An 18198-nucleotide genomic window follows, 5' to 3' on the forward strand; every position below is an offset into this window, starting at 1 on the left:
AGCTCTCCTTGTACTTCACCTGCAGAGGTGAACAGGGATCGGTGATCTGTGCTTCATGGTTAGCTGTGCAATGCATGCTGGGTAGACTGTGTGTGTGTGTGTGTGTGTTACCTGGCTGGCCAGTTTAGACACATCGTTGGCGTGCTGGATGTCCGTTCTGTCCAAAAGAGATCCGTCGCTGTAGACGGGCTGTTTGTTGCTCTTATAGGCCACCTGTAGAAATCACACACAGGAAGGAGAGAGGAGGAGAGAGGAGGAAAGAAGGGAGGATGGAAGGAGAGAGGAGGAGAGGAGGAGGATGGAAGGAGAGAGGAGGAGAGAAGGGAGGATGGAAGGAGAGAGGAGGAGAGAAGGAAGGAAGGAAGGACGAGTAGGAGATAAGTCAATCAGAGAGGAGAGAAGGAAGGCAGGAAGGAGAGAAGGGAGGATGGAAGGAGAGAGGAGAAGAGAAGGAGGAAGGAGAGAGGAGGAAGGAAGGAAGGAGAGAGGAGGAGAGAAGGAAGGAGAGGCAGGAAGGAAGGAAGGACAGAGGAAAGAGGAGAAGGGAAGGCAGGAAGGAGAGAGGAGGAGAGAAGAAAGGAAGGAGAGAGGAGGAGAGTAAGGAAGGAAGGACAGAGGAGGAGAGAAGGGAGGAGAGAGGCCGATAATTAAGACACAAAGTGTTACTTCCCACTGAGATGATTTGTAAACAGGTTTTTATTATTACACACATTGCTTTACTCTCTCTCTCACACACACACACACACACACACACACACACACACACACACACACACACACACACACACACACACACACACACACACACACACACACACACACACACACACACACACAGATGTTTTAAAGACACACACTCTAGAAAGATGAAAGATGTTTGTCGTTACATAACAACACTTCAGTGTTTTCTATAATTAATCAGCGGCTCCTCTCAGGGGACAGCTGGTGAACGGGACGGTTGTCATGGAAATGAATGTCGGACGGGACGTGGTTACATGTTCACACACACACACACACACACACACACACACACACACACACACACACACACACACACACACACACACACACACACACACACACACACACACACACACACACACACACACAGACTCACGTCGCTGGCCAGCCTGGTGGCGTTGGTGGCGTTGAGGATGTCAGGTCTGTCTGCCACCGAGTTGAAGTGATGGAGCTCCTCTTTGCCTTTTCTGTAGCCGACCTGAGACCAGCAGAGGATTATTATTATTATTATTATTATTATTATTATTATTATTATTATTATTATTATTATTATATAAATATTGTTTATTTTCCTCAGGAAACAGCGCTCGGGATCTGAGGCTGCGTGGAGGCCTCTACGGACTATAGACTGTATGTAAGAAGTAAACGTAGAGGTTGTGATGTCACTCATTGGTCTGTTTTGAAGCCTCAAGTTCGACATTTTGGCCGTTGCCATCTTGTTTTTTTGCAACCAGTGAAGAGTCCATACTGCACTGAGGAGGAGTCACTATGTATTTCATTAATAGCCTGATTTATGCAACATTTTATCACTAAAAACATGGAGAAAACAGAGTATTTTCTGATTTATGGAGTGACATAAAGAGATATTTACAATTCTCTCTCTAAAAACTTTTGATTCTAGTATTTCTCAATACGAAACAAGAGTTTTTAACCAATATTCACATGGAAATGTATGAAAATTAGCACATATTTAATAAGATAATGACTAATTTTACATTTTAGAAAACTTGTAAAACAAAAAATACGTTTCTTAATGTCAGTAATCAAATGTAAGTAATATCTATTAGTTATTCATTTATTTTTCTTTTATTGTCTCGTCTCTCGAGTGAAATACAGATGCATGTCCTCTGATGTCTGCTGACAATAAAAGACTAAAGGATAAATGTGCAGCGTTGAACCTCCTCCCACACAGACGCAGCTACATAACGGCTGGTTGGGTTTCTTTACTTCACTCTGGTTCTTGTTGACCTCGATGGCGTGATCCACCTCAGGAAGAGTCCTCATGCTGCTGTAGCTCGACTTCCCCTTCTCTCGGTTATACTGCTCCTTGTAGAGCTTCTACAGAGGGAGGAGAGAGGAGAGGAGGAAGGGAGGAGAGAGGAGAGGAGGAAGGGAGGAAGGGAGGAGAGAGGAGAGGAGGAAGGGAGGAAGGGAGGAAGGGAGGAGAGAGGAGAGGAGGAAGGGAGGAAGGGAGGAGAGAGGAGAGGAGAGGGAGGGAGGGGAGAGAGAGAAGGGAGGAAGGGAGGAGAGAGGAGGGAGGCAGGGAGGGAGGAGAGAAGAAGGAGAAAAGGGAGGTAGGAAGGAAAGAGGAGAGGAGAAGGAAGAAAGGAAGGAAGGAAAGAGGAAAATAGAAGGAAAGCAGGAAGGACAGATGAGGAGAAAAGGGAGGAAGGAAGGACAGAGAAGGAAAGAGGAAGACATAGAGGAGAAAGGCAATAAGGCGAGAGGAGGAGAGAAGGAAGAATAAAGAAAAAGAGAAGGAAGGAGAGAAGGAGTCAGTTAAACAAAGACAGAACCTTCATGTAGTGAGGGAGGAGCTGCCTCCTTCTCTTCTCTAAAAAGAACACAAACAGCTTCAAACTGTGAAAAGAAGAAGTTCACAGCATGAGATGAATATTAATAACAGACCTGCTGCCTCTCTCTCAGAGAGGACTCACTCTATATTTAGATTGATGACGACGTTACGGTCCGTTAACCTTCATCATAATGAAGAGAATCTTTAGAACACGATGACGAGGAGAACGGATTCAAATTTTCAAAATAAAAGCTTTGATAACAAAGACATCAGGTCAGACAGCAGGTCTGAGATCAGCAGTCTGTTGTCGAGGAGTCGTCTACGTTTTGCGCTCCAGTTGGCGTCTCATTGCTCGGTCAACATGAGGCGTCGCTGACCCAGTTTCATACCGCGACCTTTGACCTCCTGCTCTCTGGGCCGACTGACAACAGAAACACCATCAGCTGATTTAAACTCTGCTGCTGCTGCTTCATGGTTAAATAAGTCTGACACCTTTAGGTTACTTCTTATACTTATTTACATATATTTCTGTGTTGAAGGTTGAAATTAATTGATTTTTAATCACCGAAACAAAATATATAAACAACTAAATGTAAATGTTATTAATTTAATGTCTTGTAATATTTAAATCAGCTGTGTTTTAGTGTCACACTGATTCAAATTGTACTAAAATATCAGCATTAATGTCAAAAAAGGGGATTTAGATTAACTTTAAAATACATATACGCACCACTGTTAATTAATATTGTAATTTTGTCTTTAATTTGTTCTTGTGTATTTAATATTTTACTTCTATTGTTTTCTAGTTGGATGTACCTCTATTATCATTATTACAATAATTACAATTAATTTCTATTATTTCTATTTTATTATTAATATTACCACCATCATTATATACACAACAATAATAATAAAAATAATAATAATTATAATTATAAATATGGACAGTTGATGCCTTTACATTTTATATTTGTATAAATGTGTAGATGACATTCTTTCTTTTGTGTGTTTTGTGTGTTGTGTGTGTGTGTGTGTGTGTGTGTGTGTGTGTGTGTGTGTGTGTGTGTGTGTGTGTGTGTGTGTGTGTGTGTGTGTGTGTGTGTGTGTGTGTGTGTGTGTGTGTGTAACCTCTGGACTTCTTTCTGAATGACCCGTTAAACAGCAGCCTTATTAAGCTCATTTTCAGATTCAACCTGCTGTATGTCTTGACCTGTGTGTGTGTGTGTGTGTGTGTGTGTGTGTGTGTGTGTTTGTGTGTGTGTGTGTGTGTGTGTGTGTGTGTGTGTGTGTGTGTGTGTGTGTGTGTGTGTGTGTGTGTGTGCAGTAGGTCAGTGTCTGTGTCCTCAGGCGGTGGAGAAAAACACAGCTGCTCTCTGTGTTCACGCCTCGGCAGACAAAACGATACCAACACAACACACACACTTTCTGTGTGTGTGTGTGTGTGTGTGTGTGTGTGTGTGTGTGTGTGTGTGTGTGTGTGTGTGTGTGTGTGTGTGTTAGTGTTAAATATGACAGGAATATTACATTTAGTTTAGTTTTAGCCGCTTCCTGAAAAACTGTAGATGTTAACAGGCTAATTAAAAAGGTAACAGCGACTCTTCACTTATGATGATAACAACGGGGTTTCAACCAGTAGAAGGCCGTCACTATGTTTATTTATAACAGAATATGTAGAATTCAAATACTTTGCGCTTTCATGTCAAGATTTGTACCTGAATCAGTCAACAACACTACCGGGTTTACAGCTGAATGAAGGGGTTTTAGGGGTTTAGTTACTCTTTAAACAGAGAGCATCTTGGGATGTTACTATTTAAATTCCTCCCATTTGCTCTTTTTAGAATCATTGTCCTTCTTCACCGGCTGCTCTTCTCTGAGCTCTCATCATTTTAGTTTAAGGGTGACATCTGCTTAACATTTAAATAATATCCTATAAATACCCCTAAAGGCTGATCTTTACTTACTGCCATTTTATGTAAACAACAGCAATGATGGCAATCTGCTGGGAGATATTTTAGAGTCAAAGCAGATATTTTTCTTTCTCAGGGTGGAACTACACGACAGCTTTCGAGCTGCTCTAATAACTTCTAATATCTACTTTTAAAATGTTCTTCAAAGGGATGTAGATTATGGCATTTTATTGACCTTTACCCAAAGTATAACCGAAGGTCGTTACAGTTTTAAGAGTAAAATTAATTCCTTAATTGTCTCAGTTTGAAGCTATAACACAAATGTTCTGTCTGTGATTACGTCACAGGTTAAAGGTCACAGACTAAAGGTCACAGACTAAAGGTCACAGACTCACGTCGCTCTGCGTCTTGGTCAGCTCTTTGTTGAAGACGGTCTCGATGGTTTGGGGCATCTGAGCGTACAGACTGCAGCCGGCCTCCTTCTTACCCTCCTCCCTGTACGCTTTCTGCAACACAACACAAAAACTCTTTACTGTGCAGAATATATCAAAAAACACCAACTAATGTATGAGTCAGATACAACTCTTAAAGAAGCAGTACAACCACATTTACAACCAATATGAAGTGTTACATAAAGGTGCAAGTATCATCTTTAAAGAAAAAAATAAAAAAAGAATCAACATTACCAAATGGCAACATCTATCTCAAGATCTGCGGTTAAGTGATGTTGTATATAGGACCACATTTCCCATAAGCCTTATCTTCTTCTCGATTTGCTTTTCTGGTCCAATTACTTTCTGATTAACTGTAAATACAGCACTATGCACTGATTGTGTCTGTAATGAATAATAGGAGTACAATATAACATAATTAACAGTGCCAGTGAACAGACTAAATACCTAGATTTATCAGTGTGATGTTGTTCAACTGATAAAAACTAAAAACAAGCTATCAAATATCTCTGAAAACAAAAGATATAAAGGATGCAAAGGTATGTTTGCAAATTAAAACTGGCTGCAGGATCCAACATCAAAAGATGTGAACTTCAATACAGAGTCTGGTTTATTTTTGAACAGTTTTGTCTTTACAAAAGTAGATTAACATGTTGTAATATTTATCTATTTCACTTAAATAAAGCATCAGTGATTGTGTTCCCCATGCACAGAAATGAATGAAACTATTATGAAGTGTTTACTGACTGTTTCCGTACCTCACTGTGCAGCTGAGTTTGCTCCTTGGCGTGTTGAGTGTCTTTGGTCTCAGGCAGCAGAGAATACAGAGAGTTGACCAGCTCCTTCTTACTTGCCTCCTTGTATTTACTCTGGGAGCAGAAAAAACACAATATAAGACACAATAAACAATACAGATTACTTCATGTTGAAAGGACGTATTCTTCATTCTGCTTTGAGTACAATGTCACTTGTTAGTTTCCCTTTTAGTTTTAAAATTAATTACAAACATATTTATTAAGTTTCTTCTGTTTTCACGATTATAAATTGCAGCTGGGGATTAAAGTTGGTGCTTTAGTAGAATATAAACTTGTTTGCGGATGACATAAAACTGTATCATATAAATATATACTAATATATTATTAACTGTACTAATTCTGAAAAAATCAAACATAGAAACTGATAAAATGTTGTGAAACAACAGTTAATACAATTTAAGTATTCTTTATTCTGCTTCAGTTACACTGTCACTTGTTAAAAGTTGCCCTTTTTGTTTAAGTTGAGTTAAAAACACATTTTTATTCAGTTTGATCAGACCTAATACAAAGTGTATCTGGGGATTAAAGTTGGAGGTTTAATAAAATATAAACTTGTTTGCTGACGACATAAAATTGTATGGTATAAACAATATTATTATACTACTAACTGTACAAATTCTGACACATACAAACATAGAATCTGATCAAATGTTTACATGCGTTAAGATACTTTTATGAGGTGAATGGATGAAGCCATATTTTATTGAAGCATGACCCTAAAAGCGAACACTAAGAACACTCAGAGAATGAGTGTTTGGATTCCAACCACATGCTGTGAGTAAGACTCTTGGTTAATTATTTATCTGTTATGTTGAAAAAGAGAAAAAAACTGTTCCGAACACACACAGTAAAATATTCACTCGAGCACACAGAGAGAGTTTCCCACCTCGCTGTGTGTCTCATTCATCTCTTTAACAAACTGAGTCTGCAGAGTTTCAGGCAGCAGAGAGAACAAAGTGTTTGGCAGATCCTCTTTGTCCTTCTTGTACTTTGTCTTGAAACAAAAACAAAGAAAAACGATAGAAAGGTTGATTATCATCATTCAATTTCCCAGTTGCTTCTTTGTTCTGTGTCCTTAAGGAACTTAGTCTAAGAGAGCAATACGAAACAAAATACTTCTTCTTGTCAGAAAACTAATTTTCATTTTATGACGACATAAAACTATGAGCCTGGGGAAAAAATACTATGAACTTAAAGTAAAACAAAACTCTCAAATCTCAAAATTTACTAGAAAAAAATAGAATATTGTCTGGGATTATTAAATCATACTTTTGCAAGAAAAAACGCAGAAATTCTCTAACATTAAAGATACAAATTTACAAGAAAAACATGGTAAAAATTAAAAGTTTTTTTGTCTAGGAACCACATTGCTTAATTTTGCGAGGTTTGATCAACTTCATCACACTACAGACATCACCGTTAAACACTGCGGTAACCTGAGCCACTGGGTGCAACATACAGTATATTAATTATATCAAAATGTATTTACATTCATAAAAGAACACAGAAAGAACATAAAATAAAACGTGTATATGCATCTTTCAAGCCATCCTTTTCCCAAGAAAACTACTTTAGGCACAAATTCAAAAGGCTGCAAAGTGAAGCGACAAAATGAACACAATTTTCCGAAATTCTGAACTTTTTCTCTGAATATTTAGATATCTAGATGTGTAGAAATAACCTGTAAACTACGATATCTTACTTTGACATAGACACACACACAGTCTCACCTCACTCTGAAGTTCAGAGATCTGTTTCATGAACTCCGTCTCTTTGGTTTCTGGCATTTGGTGGAAAACACTGCTGCTGTTCTCCTGTCTGCCTTTCTGCTTGTATTTATTCTGCAACACACCAACACCAACAAGATGAAAACAATGTAAACAGTAAGCATGTTGTGTACTGTTATTTACTCCTGATGCTTTGTTACGAAGGTACATTTACTCAAATACAAATTTGTAGTACTTGTACTGTACTTGAGTATTTTCTTCTCATGCTAATTTACAATTTTACTCAACTACATTTATCTGACAGCTTTAGTTGGTGTGCGGTATTGGTCCTTTTATTGCAACTGATTCTTTTTATAGTGTGGTATTAGTACTTTTCTTGTGACAGTGTATTTTTACTATGTGGTATTAGTACATTTACTGCTACTGAGTTCTTTTTCAGGATAGTGTTAATACTCTTACTGTAACTGAGTACTTTTACTGTAAAGTAGTATTTTTACTGTGTGGTATAATTACTCTCACTGTAACAGAGTATGTTGACAGTGTTGTAGTAGTACTTTTACTGTGACATAGTCATTTTACTGTGTGGCATTAGTACTTTTACTGTCGTACAGAGTATGTTTACAGTTTTGAATTAGTACTTTTACTGTAACAGAGTAAGTTTAAAGTGTTGTATTTGTACTTTTACTGTAACACAGTATTTTTTCAGTAGGGTGTTAGTACTTTTACTGTGACACAGTATGTTAATAGTGTGGTATATGTACTTATACTGCAGTACAATATCTTGTAAACTCACCTCACTCTGGAGCTCCATGGCAGCTTTAGCTAACTTCATCTCTTCTGTCTGAGGCAGAGCAGAGTAAAGGTTGGTGCTCTGCTCCTTCCTACCTCCTTCTTTGTACTTCACCTGGAGAGGACACAAAGGTCACAAAGGTCAGACACAGAGACACCAGGCTGATGACAACGACACCGACTGTTACCAAATGCTATAGAGTTGACTATAAACAAGCTGATGACTTGGTATTTCGTCAAAGACTGAATAACTTATATTATGCTGCAGTATCACAAAATCTAAAACAGAACTTTGGCACAACAAACAAACTAAATGTCAACCGTGATGGATTATCAATCTTTAGCAGGTTTTAAGTCCCTCATTATTGATCGTTTTTTAATTTAAATATACTGACATGAATATAAACTGTGTTAATCAGTGTAAAACAAGATTCTATGATTTGGGAAAATGGTCTGCAGTAATTGTAATTTATTGCAAATGCACAAAAACACTGTTATGATCCTTAAAATCTGGGAAATACAAGACTTTTTAATGACTAGCAATAAAAAGTCATCCTGCAACTGAAACAATGATGACTTTATCTGGACGAAAAGACAAATCACATATTTTTTAATGCAAAATCTAGCTTTGTGGCATAACTGTCTCTTTCCTGTTGTTCTTTCAACTTCAAGTTTATGTCTAAATCATGAAATACAAGCTCTTACGAGAAAATAAGTCCTCCACCGACAAAGAGTCTGGAGGTGAGTTAACCATCGTGTCACCTGACTCTGCAGCTCCGTCGCCTCTTTGGCGTGCAGCATCTCCATGGTTACGGGTAGCTGGTGGTACAGACAGCTGCTCGCCTCCTTCCTGCTCGCCTCCTTGTACTTTGCCTGAGGAGAACATCAGGTATTATTAGTGTTTGCATCAGGTGGCAACCTCTGGTTTTGCTGAGTGAAGCCAATGCAGAAGTGTCTTAAAGCTGCATTCTCTCTGCTGTCCACCAGGGGGCGACTCCTCTGGTTGTATAGAAGTCTATGAGAAAATGACTCTACTTCTCTCTTGATTTATTCCCTCAGTAAACATTGTAAACATGAGTTTATGGTCTCAATCTCTAGTTTCAAGTCTTCTTCAATACAGCATGATGTTCATTTAGTAAATGATGCTCCATTTAGAGTCAAACAGACCATAAAGCAGGGTAGGGCAGGGTAGAGTTAAACGCGATATTAGAGGAATGAAAAGCCTTATAATTTAAGTATAAAAAGTAAACTCAGTCTTTTCCTCACCTCACTCTGCAGCTCAGAGACAGTTTTATTAAACTGAGTCTCGGCTGTTTCTGGAAGCTGAGAGTAGAAACTCTGAGAGCGGCTCCTCATCCCGTCCTCTTTGTATTTACTCTGAAGAAAGAGAACAGACACCATCAAACTCATTCAGGATGGAGGAACATCTCCTCATGTGTACCTGGTGTGAGTAAATGTTTGTGTTTGCTGACCTCGCTCTGCAGGTCGGACATCTTGGCGGCGAGCTGCGTCTCAGCCGTCTGTGGCAGCTGAGCGTACAGACTGGACGACATGGCCTTCTTCCCGCTCTGCTTGTATTTGTTCTGAAGGAAACAGCGAAGATCTTAGATTACGTAATTGTTTGATTAGTTTAGCTTCATTTAAACCAGTAGGAGCTCCTGTAACAGACTAAATATGTTGTCTTCTTTACATTTCTGTCTGTCGATTTGAACATTTTAAAAAACATAATCAGCATTATCACACAGGGTTTCATTTATACGGCGTAAACACTTAATAATTCCATTATTCAAAAAAAAGAAACAAGCTCACAAATCTCGCTAGCCAGCGTTAGCTTACATGCAAAGATAATTATTCTGCCTGCACCTAGGCTCAGCCCACATCAATAAGTCATGTTTACTGACAGAAAAGGGTCCATAATGAACCAGTGAAGAAATGAATGGAGGGAATGAGCTACTCCATAACACACTGGTTTAATCCTAAAACCACCATAAAGAGTCAGTGGAGGACCAGAGGTAAAGACTGAACTATGTTTCCTGATTACAGACTCTCAGTTCTCAGCTCTGTTGTTTGTCTGCTGAACATTTCACTTACATAACACTCTCTGCTGTTTGTAGTCGCTGTACCGACTACAAACAGCATCACAAACACGCATCCAAGGGTCTCCCAGAGTGAAACATGTTATTCTTTCATTAAGTATTTTGAAGTGTAAACGTGCACGAGTGAAGTGTGAATAATAGATTTGTTCGTACTTCGCTCTGCAGCTCGGTAACCTCTTTAACACGCTGCGTCTCCAGAGTCTCGGGCAGCTGGTGGTACAGAGAGCTGCCGGCCTCCTTCTTTCCTGCCTCCTTGTACTTGACCTGCAGAGAAAACAGGGTCAAATGTCTCCTTTTACAACAAATACTACATCATGAGAGACGGGAAAATCATATTTAATACATGTAGACTACTTTTGTTGTCTGAAAAGCTTTCACTTTCTTTGCTGGAGAGGATGTGGAAACCAAAAATGCAAACCATTACCATATTTTTGGTAAAATACCTACAAAACGTTTTTAAAGGTTGAATACCCCAAGAAAGTAAGACTGTGTTTCTTGGATATTAACCTAAACATTTTCTAAAAAAGACAAATATTTAATAAATGTACCTCTGGTGGCCGGTAAAAAGACTCTTACAGGGAAATGTTTGTCACGAAAGCGACCCAATCTGATTAACGGAATGGACATTTATAAAATATAGAAGATAACATCATCTGTCAACTTACATATGTAACACCCCATAGACCTAATTTTATTTTCACAAATAAATGAATGTACCGTAGAGAATAGATCACTCCCAAATGATTTATAGTTTTTGTTCTTTCTCCTTGTTCTTTATGAGTATACCTAAAAAAGGCATCATCTGAAGAACTGTAAGACTTTCACTTTCTTTGAATAAGAACATTAATATTGTTGCTGTTTCTTTCAGATTCACATAAAAAGAATGTCAGGAGCTGAAGGTGAAAAGACACCAGAGGAGAAACAGATGCATTTATCATTTTGTTCATCTCTGAATGTGTATTTAAGAGGCAGAGTAAAAGGTTTCCAGCAGCCATGAAAGTGTGTTTCAGATAACAAGACCAGAATAGACGGCGTTGGTCAGTTTATCAGCAGCGTGTTAACACGTCAGAGCGTCTGAGACGGAGAACACACACTTAGTGTAGTCTCTAAGGACATCGCACTGACGTACATACATTCAGACGAAGACTCACCTTTAAATGTGATATTCTACATTTTCTTATCGTCAACAAATCACAAGAAAAAAGACCAAAATCAACAAGAAAAAATCAAAGTGTTTCTCACCTCGCTGTGTGTCTCATTCATCTCTTTAACAAACTGAGTCTGCAGAGTTTCAGGCAGCAGAGAGAACAACGTGTTGGGCAGATCCTCTTTGTCCTTCTTGTACTTTGTCTGAAGATAAAAAAGAAATGTTGATTATCACCATTAAATCCTCCAGTTGTTTATTTGTTTAACTCTGTGTCCTTGTGGTTCTTTTTCTACGAGAGCAATTTGAAACAATATATTTTTTACTGACAAAAATATATAAAAAACAACTCTCAGAGCTCAAGTTTTATGAGAAAAAAGGTGATACATTTTGTAATATTTTTTTATATTTTGCAAGAAAAAAAAATCTTTGGTAATAAAGTAAAAAATTTAAGAGAAAACTAAAAATAAATGTTGATTAAAACCATTAAATCATTAAGTTATTTTATATAGAGCTGAGTCATGATGAACATGTTGGTGTTTGGATGATACTTAAGTAGTTTACCTTTATTTTTCCTTAATGTGAAAAGAAAATGTATCATTTTTTTCACACATTTAGAAAGAAAAAGATCCTATATTTGCCACTACAGCAATAATAAAAAATATTTATCCATGTTTGTGAACAAAACAGCATTTAAATACAACTTTGATTTCAACTAAATTGCAGTCATTATAATAAATTATAAAACTGTAATAAAGTGAATGCCACAAATTACATAATTCATTTTAGTAAAATGCAAAAATGTGATTATAAAAATGAAAAAAAACAGAATCCCAAATATCTGTGTGAGGCGTTCAGGGTCTCTCACCTCACTCTGTATCTCTGACATCTGCTTGGCGAACTGGGTCTCTGCCGTCTCAGGGAGGAGCGAGTACAAGCTCTTACCGATCTCCTTCTTCCCCTCTTCTTTGTACTTCACCTGAGAACCAATCACACGGAGCTTAAACCAAACCCAGCAGAGACACATGATCACTTATTCGTCTCTGTGTTCCCCTCACCTCGCTGTGAATGTCCCTCATCTCTTTAGCCAGCTGAGTCTCTGTGGTTTCTGGTAGCTGGTGGTACAGAGACCCGCTCACCTCCCTCCTGCTCTCCTGCTTATATTTCACCTGAAGGAAGATAAAAGGAAACCGACAGGATTAAAGGGACAAAATTAAAGCTGTTATCTATGATCTCTTTAAAGACGCAAGACTCCATCGACAAAAAAACAGGTGTTTTTTTCTCGGGATAAACAAGTCCTTTTTCACCCAGTGAGTCTGGATTCTGGTTCTGTTCACACCTGACTCTGCAGCTGAGAAGCCTCCTTAGCATGCAGCGTGTCCAGAGTCTCAGGCAGCTTGGAGTACAGAGAGCTGGAGGCGTCTCTCCTCCCTGCTTCTTTATATCGGCTCTAGAAAAAACAGACAAAACATCAGTTTGTGCATCTGATGCAAAAAGTCAAATTTATCTTGATTTCAGGGGAAGAGGGAGCGATCTCTTTGCATCAGATTATTCAAATTAAAAATAAGAATTCCAACCTTTTTTACAAGACTTCCGAGGTCAGAATCATTATATTTTACTGCAGTTATTAAATAAAGTTATATATCTCGTCGTACCTCACTTTGTATTTCAGAAACTGCTTTTGCAAACTGGATGTCGTTGGTCTCTGGGAGCTGAGAGTAAACGCTGACACTCTGACTCTTCTTCCCGAGCTCCTTATACTTGTTCTGGAGACGACAGGACCAGAATCAGACATCAGAAAACTAGGAATTCTGCTAGGTAAATGGTGCAAAAACAATAAGCACAGTGAGATAGTAAAAGACATAATTTAAAAGTAGAATATATGAAAAATATATATATTATATACGTATATATAAAAATAATAGTCGATAAAAAACATGGTCGACAATACAACGTATTTTATTTGTAGTATTGTTATGGTTTGGTTGCAGAAGCTGCATGTTTACTTCAAAATGAGTATTTAAGTAGTTTAAAATTTGTTTTTTATGCCAAAATTCTCAAAATGATTGAACCCAGAATCAACAGCAAACACTACAAACACAACATTTTTCCTTTCTATTTCTATTTCAAAAGATTCCCATTTATTTTTTGGTCTGAAGTTCACTTGCAGACTGGAGGAAGTTTTCATAGTGATGGAAATGATGCACCTGTGACTTTTATTTTGAAAAGGTTTGTATTTCAAATGAATACTGGAACAACCTCAGAGATCAAACTGCTCATGAAAGAGTTCATGTTCTGATTTGATCCTCATTTCTTTAAGTGTTTGTGTACCTTTACATTCTGGAGCCTTTGTACTTAACTATTCCCATTGTATGCTACTTTATACTTATTAGTATTTTACATCATAAGTTATTTTGCAGGTTTCAGATTTAGTCAATTAATAAATTATTATGTTTTATTATAGATTAAACTACCAGCAGTTTATAAAGTCATTAAAATGAGCTTCACCTTTAAAGTGATGAACACATTAATGCATCAATAATTATAATACAAAAGAACATCGATGGAATCAAAAAGAAAACAACAAAGAAGCGAAGAAGAAATCTCATCTGATTTAAGGAACAATAGGAGGGAAGTCAGTGTGTGTGTGTGTGTGTGTGTGTGTGTGTGTGTGTGTGTGTGTGTGTGTGTGTGTGTGTGTGTGTGTGTGTGTGTGTGTGTGTGTGTGTGTGTGTGTCCGTACCTCACTCTGTATCTCGGTCATCTCTCGGGCGAAATGAGTCTCGGCGGTTTCAGGAAGCTGAGAGTAAAGAGACGACGTCATCTCCTTCCTCCCCTCATCTTTGTACTTTTTCTGTCGGAAAAAACAACAACAAAGAATCAAAGTGAAGAAGAAGAAGTAGAAGAAGAAGAAGAAGAAGAAGAAGAAGAAGAAGAAGAACAAGAAGAAGAAAAAAAAACACTGAATGAGAATATCCATTAAAAGAAGAAGAAGAAGACAAGACAAACACTGAATGAGATTCATATCCATTAAAACCAGATTTAGTTATACCAGTTCATGATTTAAAGGGCCAGTTCACTCAAATGTTCTTGCACATGAACGCCTATTGGTGAGTTTGGTTTTATTCTTCCAAGGTTTTAGATTTCTGCCTCCAAACAAAAACAATGGAGGTGAATGGAACTGTGTTTGGAAATATGAATACGCCTATTTTTGTAGTCTCTGTAGTCTTTGTAATCTCTGCTTTGTTGTTTTGTGTCTCTTTGCTGATGCAATAAAAAGAAGTTTAAAGTGGAAATACATTTTAAATCTTGAACTACAACTTTCCTCACATCATGACACCACTGGAGGTACCAGAGAAAACATGTGGAATACAGATTTTTAAGACTTTCTTTGCTTTAAAAGTCGATAAAGTTTATTTGAATTTGCATTAAAGCAGATGTAGATGGAGGAGGAGAGAGACACTCACTGCACTCTGTAGTTCGGTCGCTTCTTTGGCGTGTTTGGTCTCCAGAGTTTCGGGCAGTTTGGAGTAAAGAGACGACGCCGTCTTTGCAGCCTGCTTGTACTTCACCTGACACACACACACACAACACACACACACACACACACACACACACACACACACACACACACACACACACACACAACACACACACAGTGAACGACCACTTCCTGCATTATCACCATAAAGTATTAAACCAACCACACTCCTTCCATCTGTTCTTTGACCACAAACATCTAAAAATGTACAATCTCCTTCTGACCAGCTCTTATCAGACGAGCATCCTATTGGTGGATGACCTGTGACATCATCAGCTGGATTTATCAGCTGTCGACCAATAGGATTTCAGCTTCACGCCTCTGTTTGACCCCACATGTCTAACACATTTAAATATGGGACAAACAAAAGATGTATTTATATTTATTTATTTACTATATATATATACATCACACAGAATTATTTTAATATATTACCTATTTTTGAATATAGGTCATTGTAATTATATTAATGTTCCTATTTTTTATCATATTCTTTTTATTTTCTCTTCCCTAACACATATTAAACATGTGTGCCATATATAATATATTTCCCCTGAAACACTTTATTTTATTAATTAAATTACACTAAATTAAGCCACATTAAGTGCAATATGTTTTATATTTAAATGATTATAACTATAATTTAATCCCTGTTTGGTTATGTTTTATCTATATCTATATATTTATATGGATTTTATTTTCCTTTCTAGTTACAGTTGATTGAGTATTATTATGCAGCAGTTCCTTCAGATGGTTTAATAAATTGAACAACTGATGCATGAATTTCATTAAACAACCCATCAAAAAATAACTTATATAATAATGTATATTTTTTAAATATATCCCCCACTAATCTCATGACTTGTTGTTTGTTTGCTCCTTTTAATTTTTAAAATATATTAAAAAAATTCCAATGTCATAAATAAAATAAAATTGTGAATTTCTGTCAATAAAAAAATAAAATAAAAATATTTTTAAATTTTAAGATTTATATATTATATTATGAAACAAACAATAGGAGTCTTCTTCTATTCAATAAAATATGTCTTAAAAAAACAATATAAGCTATTCATCAAGTCACTTGCCGCTGTACGTCTCCATTCACTCAATCAATATAGATTCAGAATCAATAATAACCATCAGGTTCTTTCCATTGACCCCCTCACCTCGCTGTGTGTCTCATTCATCTCTTTAACAAACTGAGTCTGCAGAGTTTCAGGCAGCAGAGAGAACAACGTGTTGGGCAGATCCTCTTTGTCCTTCTTGTACTTTGTCTGAAGATATAAAAGATATATAAAAATATATATATGAAAGATAAAACAACAAGGAACGTAGACAGAGAGAGTAGATTTCAGAGTGAGACCACATCACTGCACCTCGCTCTGGATCTCTGACATCTGTTTGGCGAAATGCATCTCTGCCGTCTCGGGGAGGAGGTGGTAGAGAGACGAGGACGCCTCCTTCTTTCCTCCCGCTTTATATTTCACCTGCATCACAGATCAAACCGACACATCAGGACCCTGCTGAAATGTGGACGTATTTAATACACCTAAAATAATCAATATCAGTTCAAGTGAACGCTATATTAGGAATATTTTCACCTCTTGAAGCTGTTATCTGTGCTCTCTTCAAAAACACCAGACTCCATTGACAAAAACACCCGTTTTACCTCTCAGAACACAGTCGCTGCTCTACCTCTGCCTCCGTCTGCTAGTTTGTTTGTGTTATTGAGTGACTTTGGTGTTTTAAAGGTTTAGTTCAGATTCACCAAAGTCACACAATAACATAAACAAACCAATGGATGCAGCAGTAGAGCAGCAACTCCTGTGTTGTGAGAGGTAAAACGAGTGTTTTTGTCAATGGAGTCTGGTGTTTTTGAAAAGAGCATTTTTTCACCTCTTTCCATTGCTGTCAGACAAGGTGAACTGAAGCTGTTATCTACCACAAGACTCCATTGACAAAACAGTAATTTTACTTCTCAGAACACAGGAGTTGCTGCTCTACAGCTGCTAACATCTGTAAGTTATTTTGTATTTTCGTGCGACCACTTAAGAAACCAACGTCACACGATAACATTTGTCCAAAGTGCTTCACTATAATTCACGATTGCATTTCTAATAGTTTTTAATACTTTTAAAAGCATGCACTCTTACAGAGGGAGTATAAGTGCAGTTGCGTTCAAGGACGGCCAGTTAAAACCAGTTAAAGGAACCGTTCACATGCTTTTGACGGAGAAGGTGAAGCAGGTCAAATATTCTGTGACACGGATAGTAAAGCTCCAAGTAGTCCTGAACTAAAATGATTAACTTCTCCTCCATTTATTTACCGTAGACTGATATTTACGGAGGAAAGAAAACACATGTGCCTGCTTTAATTGGTCGGTCCTCGTCACATGACACGCTGGAGTAAAAGCTTGCTGGTCACCTGACTCTGGAGCTCCGTCACCTCCTTGGCCAGCTCGGTCTGCAGGGTCTGAGGAAGGCTGGAGAACAGACTGCTGGACTTCTGCACGTCGTCTCTGTACTTCACCTGCAGGGACGACAGCGTTTGTTGGTGGGTCATGTGACCGATGGAAACTGATTTGTTTTTTTTACAGTGAGGACTTGTTCTTCCTGAAGTAGCTGAACTGGGATCAGATCTTAGGTTCAGCTGTACATCAGACATGTAGTGAAGAAGGTCATGATACCAGTGCAGGTGCATGATGGGTACCTGGCTCTGGATCTGGGAGGCCTGCTTGGCGTGTTGAGTGTCCAGAGTCTCGGCCATCACAGAGTAGAGACAGCCGCCGGCCTCCTGCCTCCCCGACTGCTTATACTTCCACTGAAAACAAAAAACATGTTTTTAATATCTGGAGGGGAAACTCTTTTATTAGTGTTTTTTTTCATTATAAATAGTAGTTTCTGAGAATTTTTCAAGATTATTATAATAATTATTATACTATTATTATTGTTATTATTATAATAATAATATTGCTATTACTATTATTATTACAAACAAACTTTTTTTTTTTGGGGTGTTTTTTCTCATTATAAACAGTAGTTTCTGAGAATGTTTCAACACACTGAAATAAAATAAATGAAATATAATATTGTGCATTTGGCAAAAAGCCTAAATTGCAAAATAATAAACATTAGTGCTACAACTAAGAATTATTATTATTATTATTACTTTTACTGTTATATTATATTTGT

General features: G+C 37.6%; 1 protein-coding gene across 1 annotated transcript in view; it reads right to left on the reverse strand.

Annotated features, from left to right (window-relative positions):
- LOC129110824 (nebulette-like) overlaps positions 1-17792 on the reverse strand; it is a 30769-nt gene extending 12977 nt beyond the window's left edge. The window contains exons 1-24 of the mRNA XM_054623051.1: positions 17717-17792; positions 17432-17536; positions 16384-16494; positions 16174-16281; positions 14934-15038; positions 14210-14320; positions 13122-13232; positions 12806-12916; positions 12525-12635; positions 12335-12445; positions 11565-11672; positions 10476-10586; positions 9699-9809; positions 9493-9603; positions 8989-9099; positions 8231-8341; positions 7441-7551; positions 6597-6704; positions 5654-5764; positions 4839-4949; positions 1969-2079; positions 1118-1219; positions 112-213; positions 1-19 (exon numbers count right to left, since the gene is read on the reverse strand). The exon at positions 1-19 is cut by the window's left edge and continues 95 nt beyond it. Of these exons, the coding sequence (XP_054479026.1) occupies positions 1-19; positions 112-213; positions 1118-1219; positions 1969-2079; positions 4839-4949; positions 5654-5764; positions 6597-6704; positions 7441-7551; positions 8231-8341; positions 8989-9099; positions 9493-9603; positions 9699-9809; positions 10476-10586; positions 11565-11672; positions 12335-12445; positions 12525-12635; positions 12806-12916; positions 13122-13232; positions 14210-14320; positions 14934-15038; positions 16174-16281; positions 16384-16494; positions 17432-17536; positions 17717-17773 (2479 nt within the window). The 5' untranslated portion in view covers positions 17774-17792. The remainder of the gene's footprint in view (positions 20-111; positions 214-1117; positions 1220-1968; positions 2080-4838; positions 4950-5653; positions 5765-6596; positions 6705-7440; positions 7552-8230; positions 8342-8988; positions 9100-9492; positions 9604-9698; positions 9810-10475; positions 10587-11564; positions 11673-12334; positions 12446-12524; positions 12636-12805; positions 12917-13121; positions 13233-14209; positions 14321-14933; positions 15039-16173; positions 16282-16383; positions 16495-17431; positions 17537-17716) is intronic.
- Between the last annotated feature and the right edge of the window lie 406 nt (positions 17793-18198).

Source organism: Anoplopoma fimbria, chromosome 21 (assembly GCF_027596085.1).
Source record: "Anoplopoma fimbria isolate UVic2021 breed Golden Eagle Sablefish chromosome 21, Afim_UVic_2022, whole genome shotgun sequence".
NCBI classification, from domain to species: Eukaryota; Metazoa; Chordata; class Actinopteri; order Perciformes; family Anoplopomatidae; genus Anoplopoma; species Anoplopoma fimbria.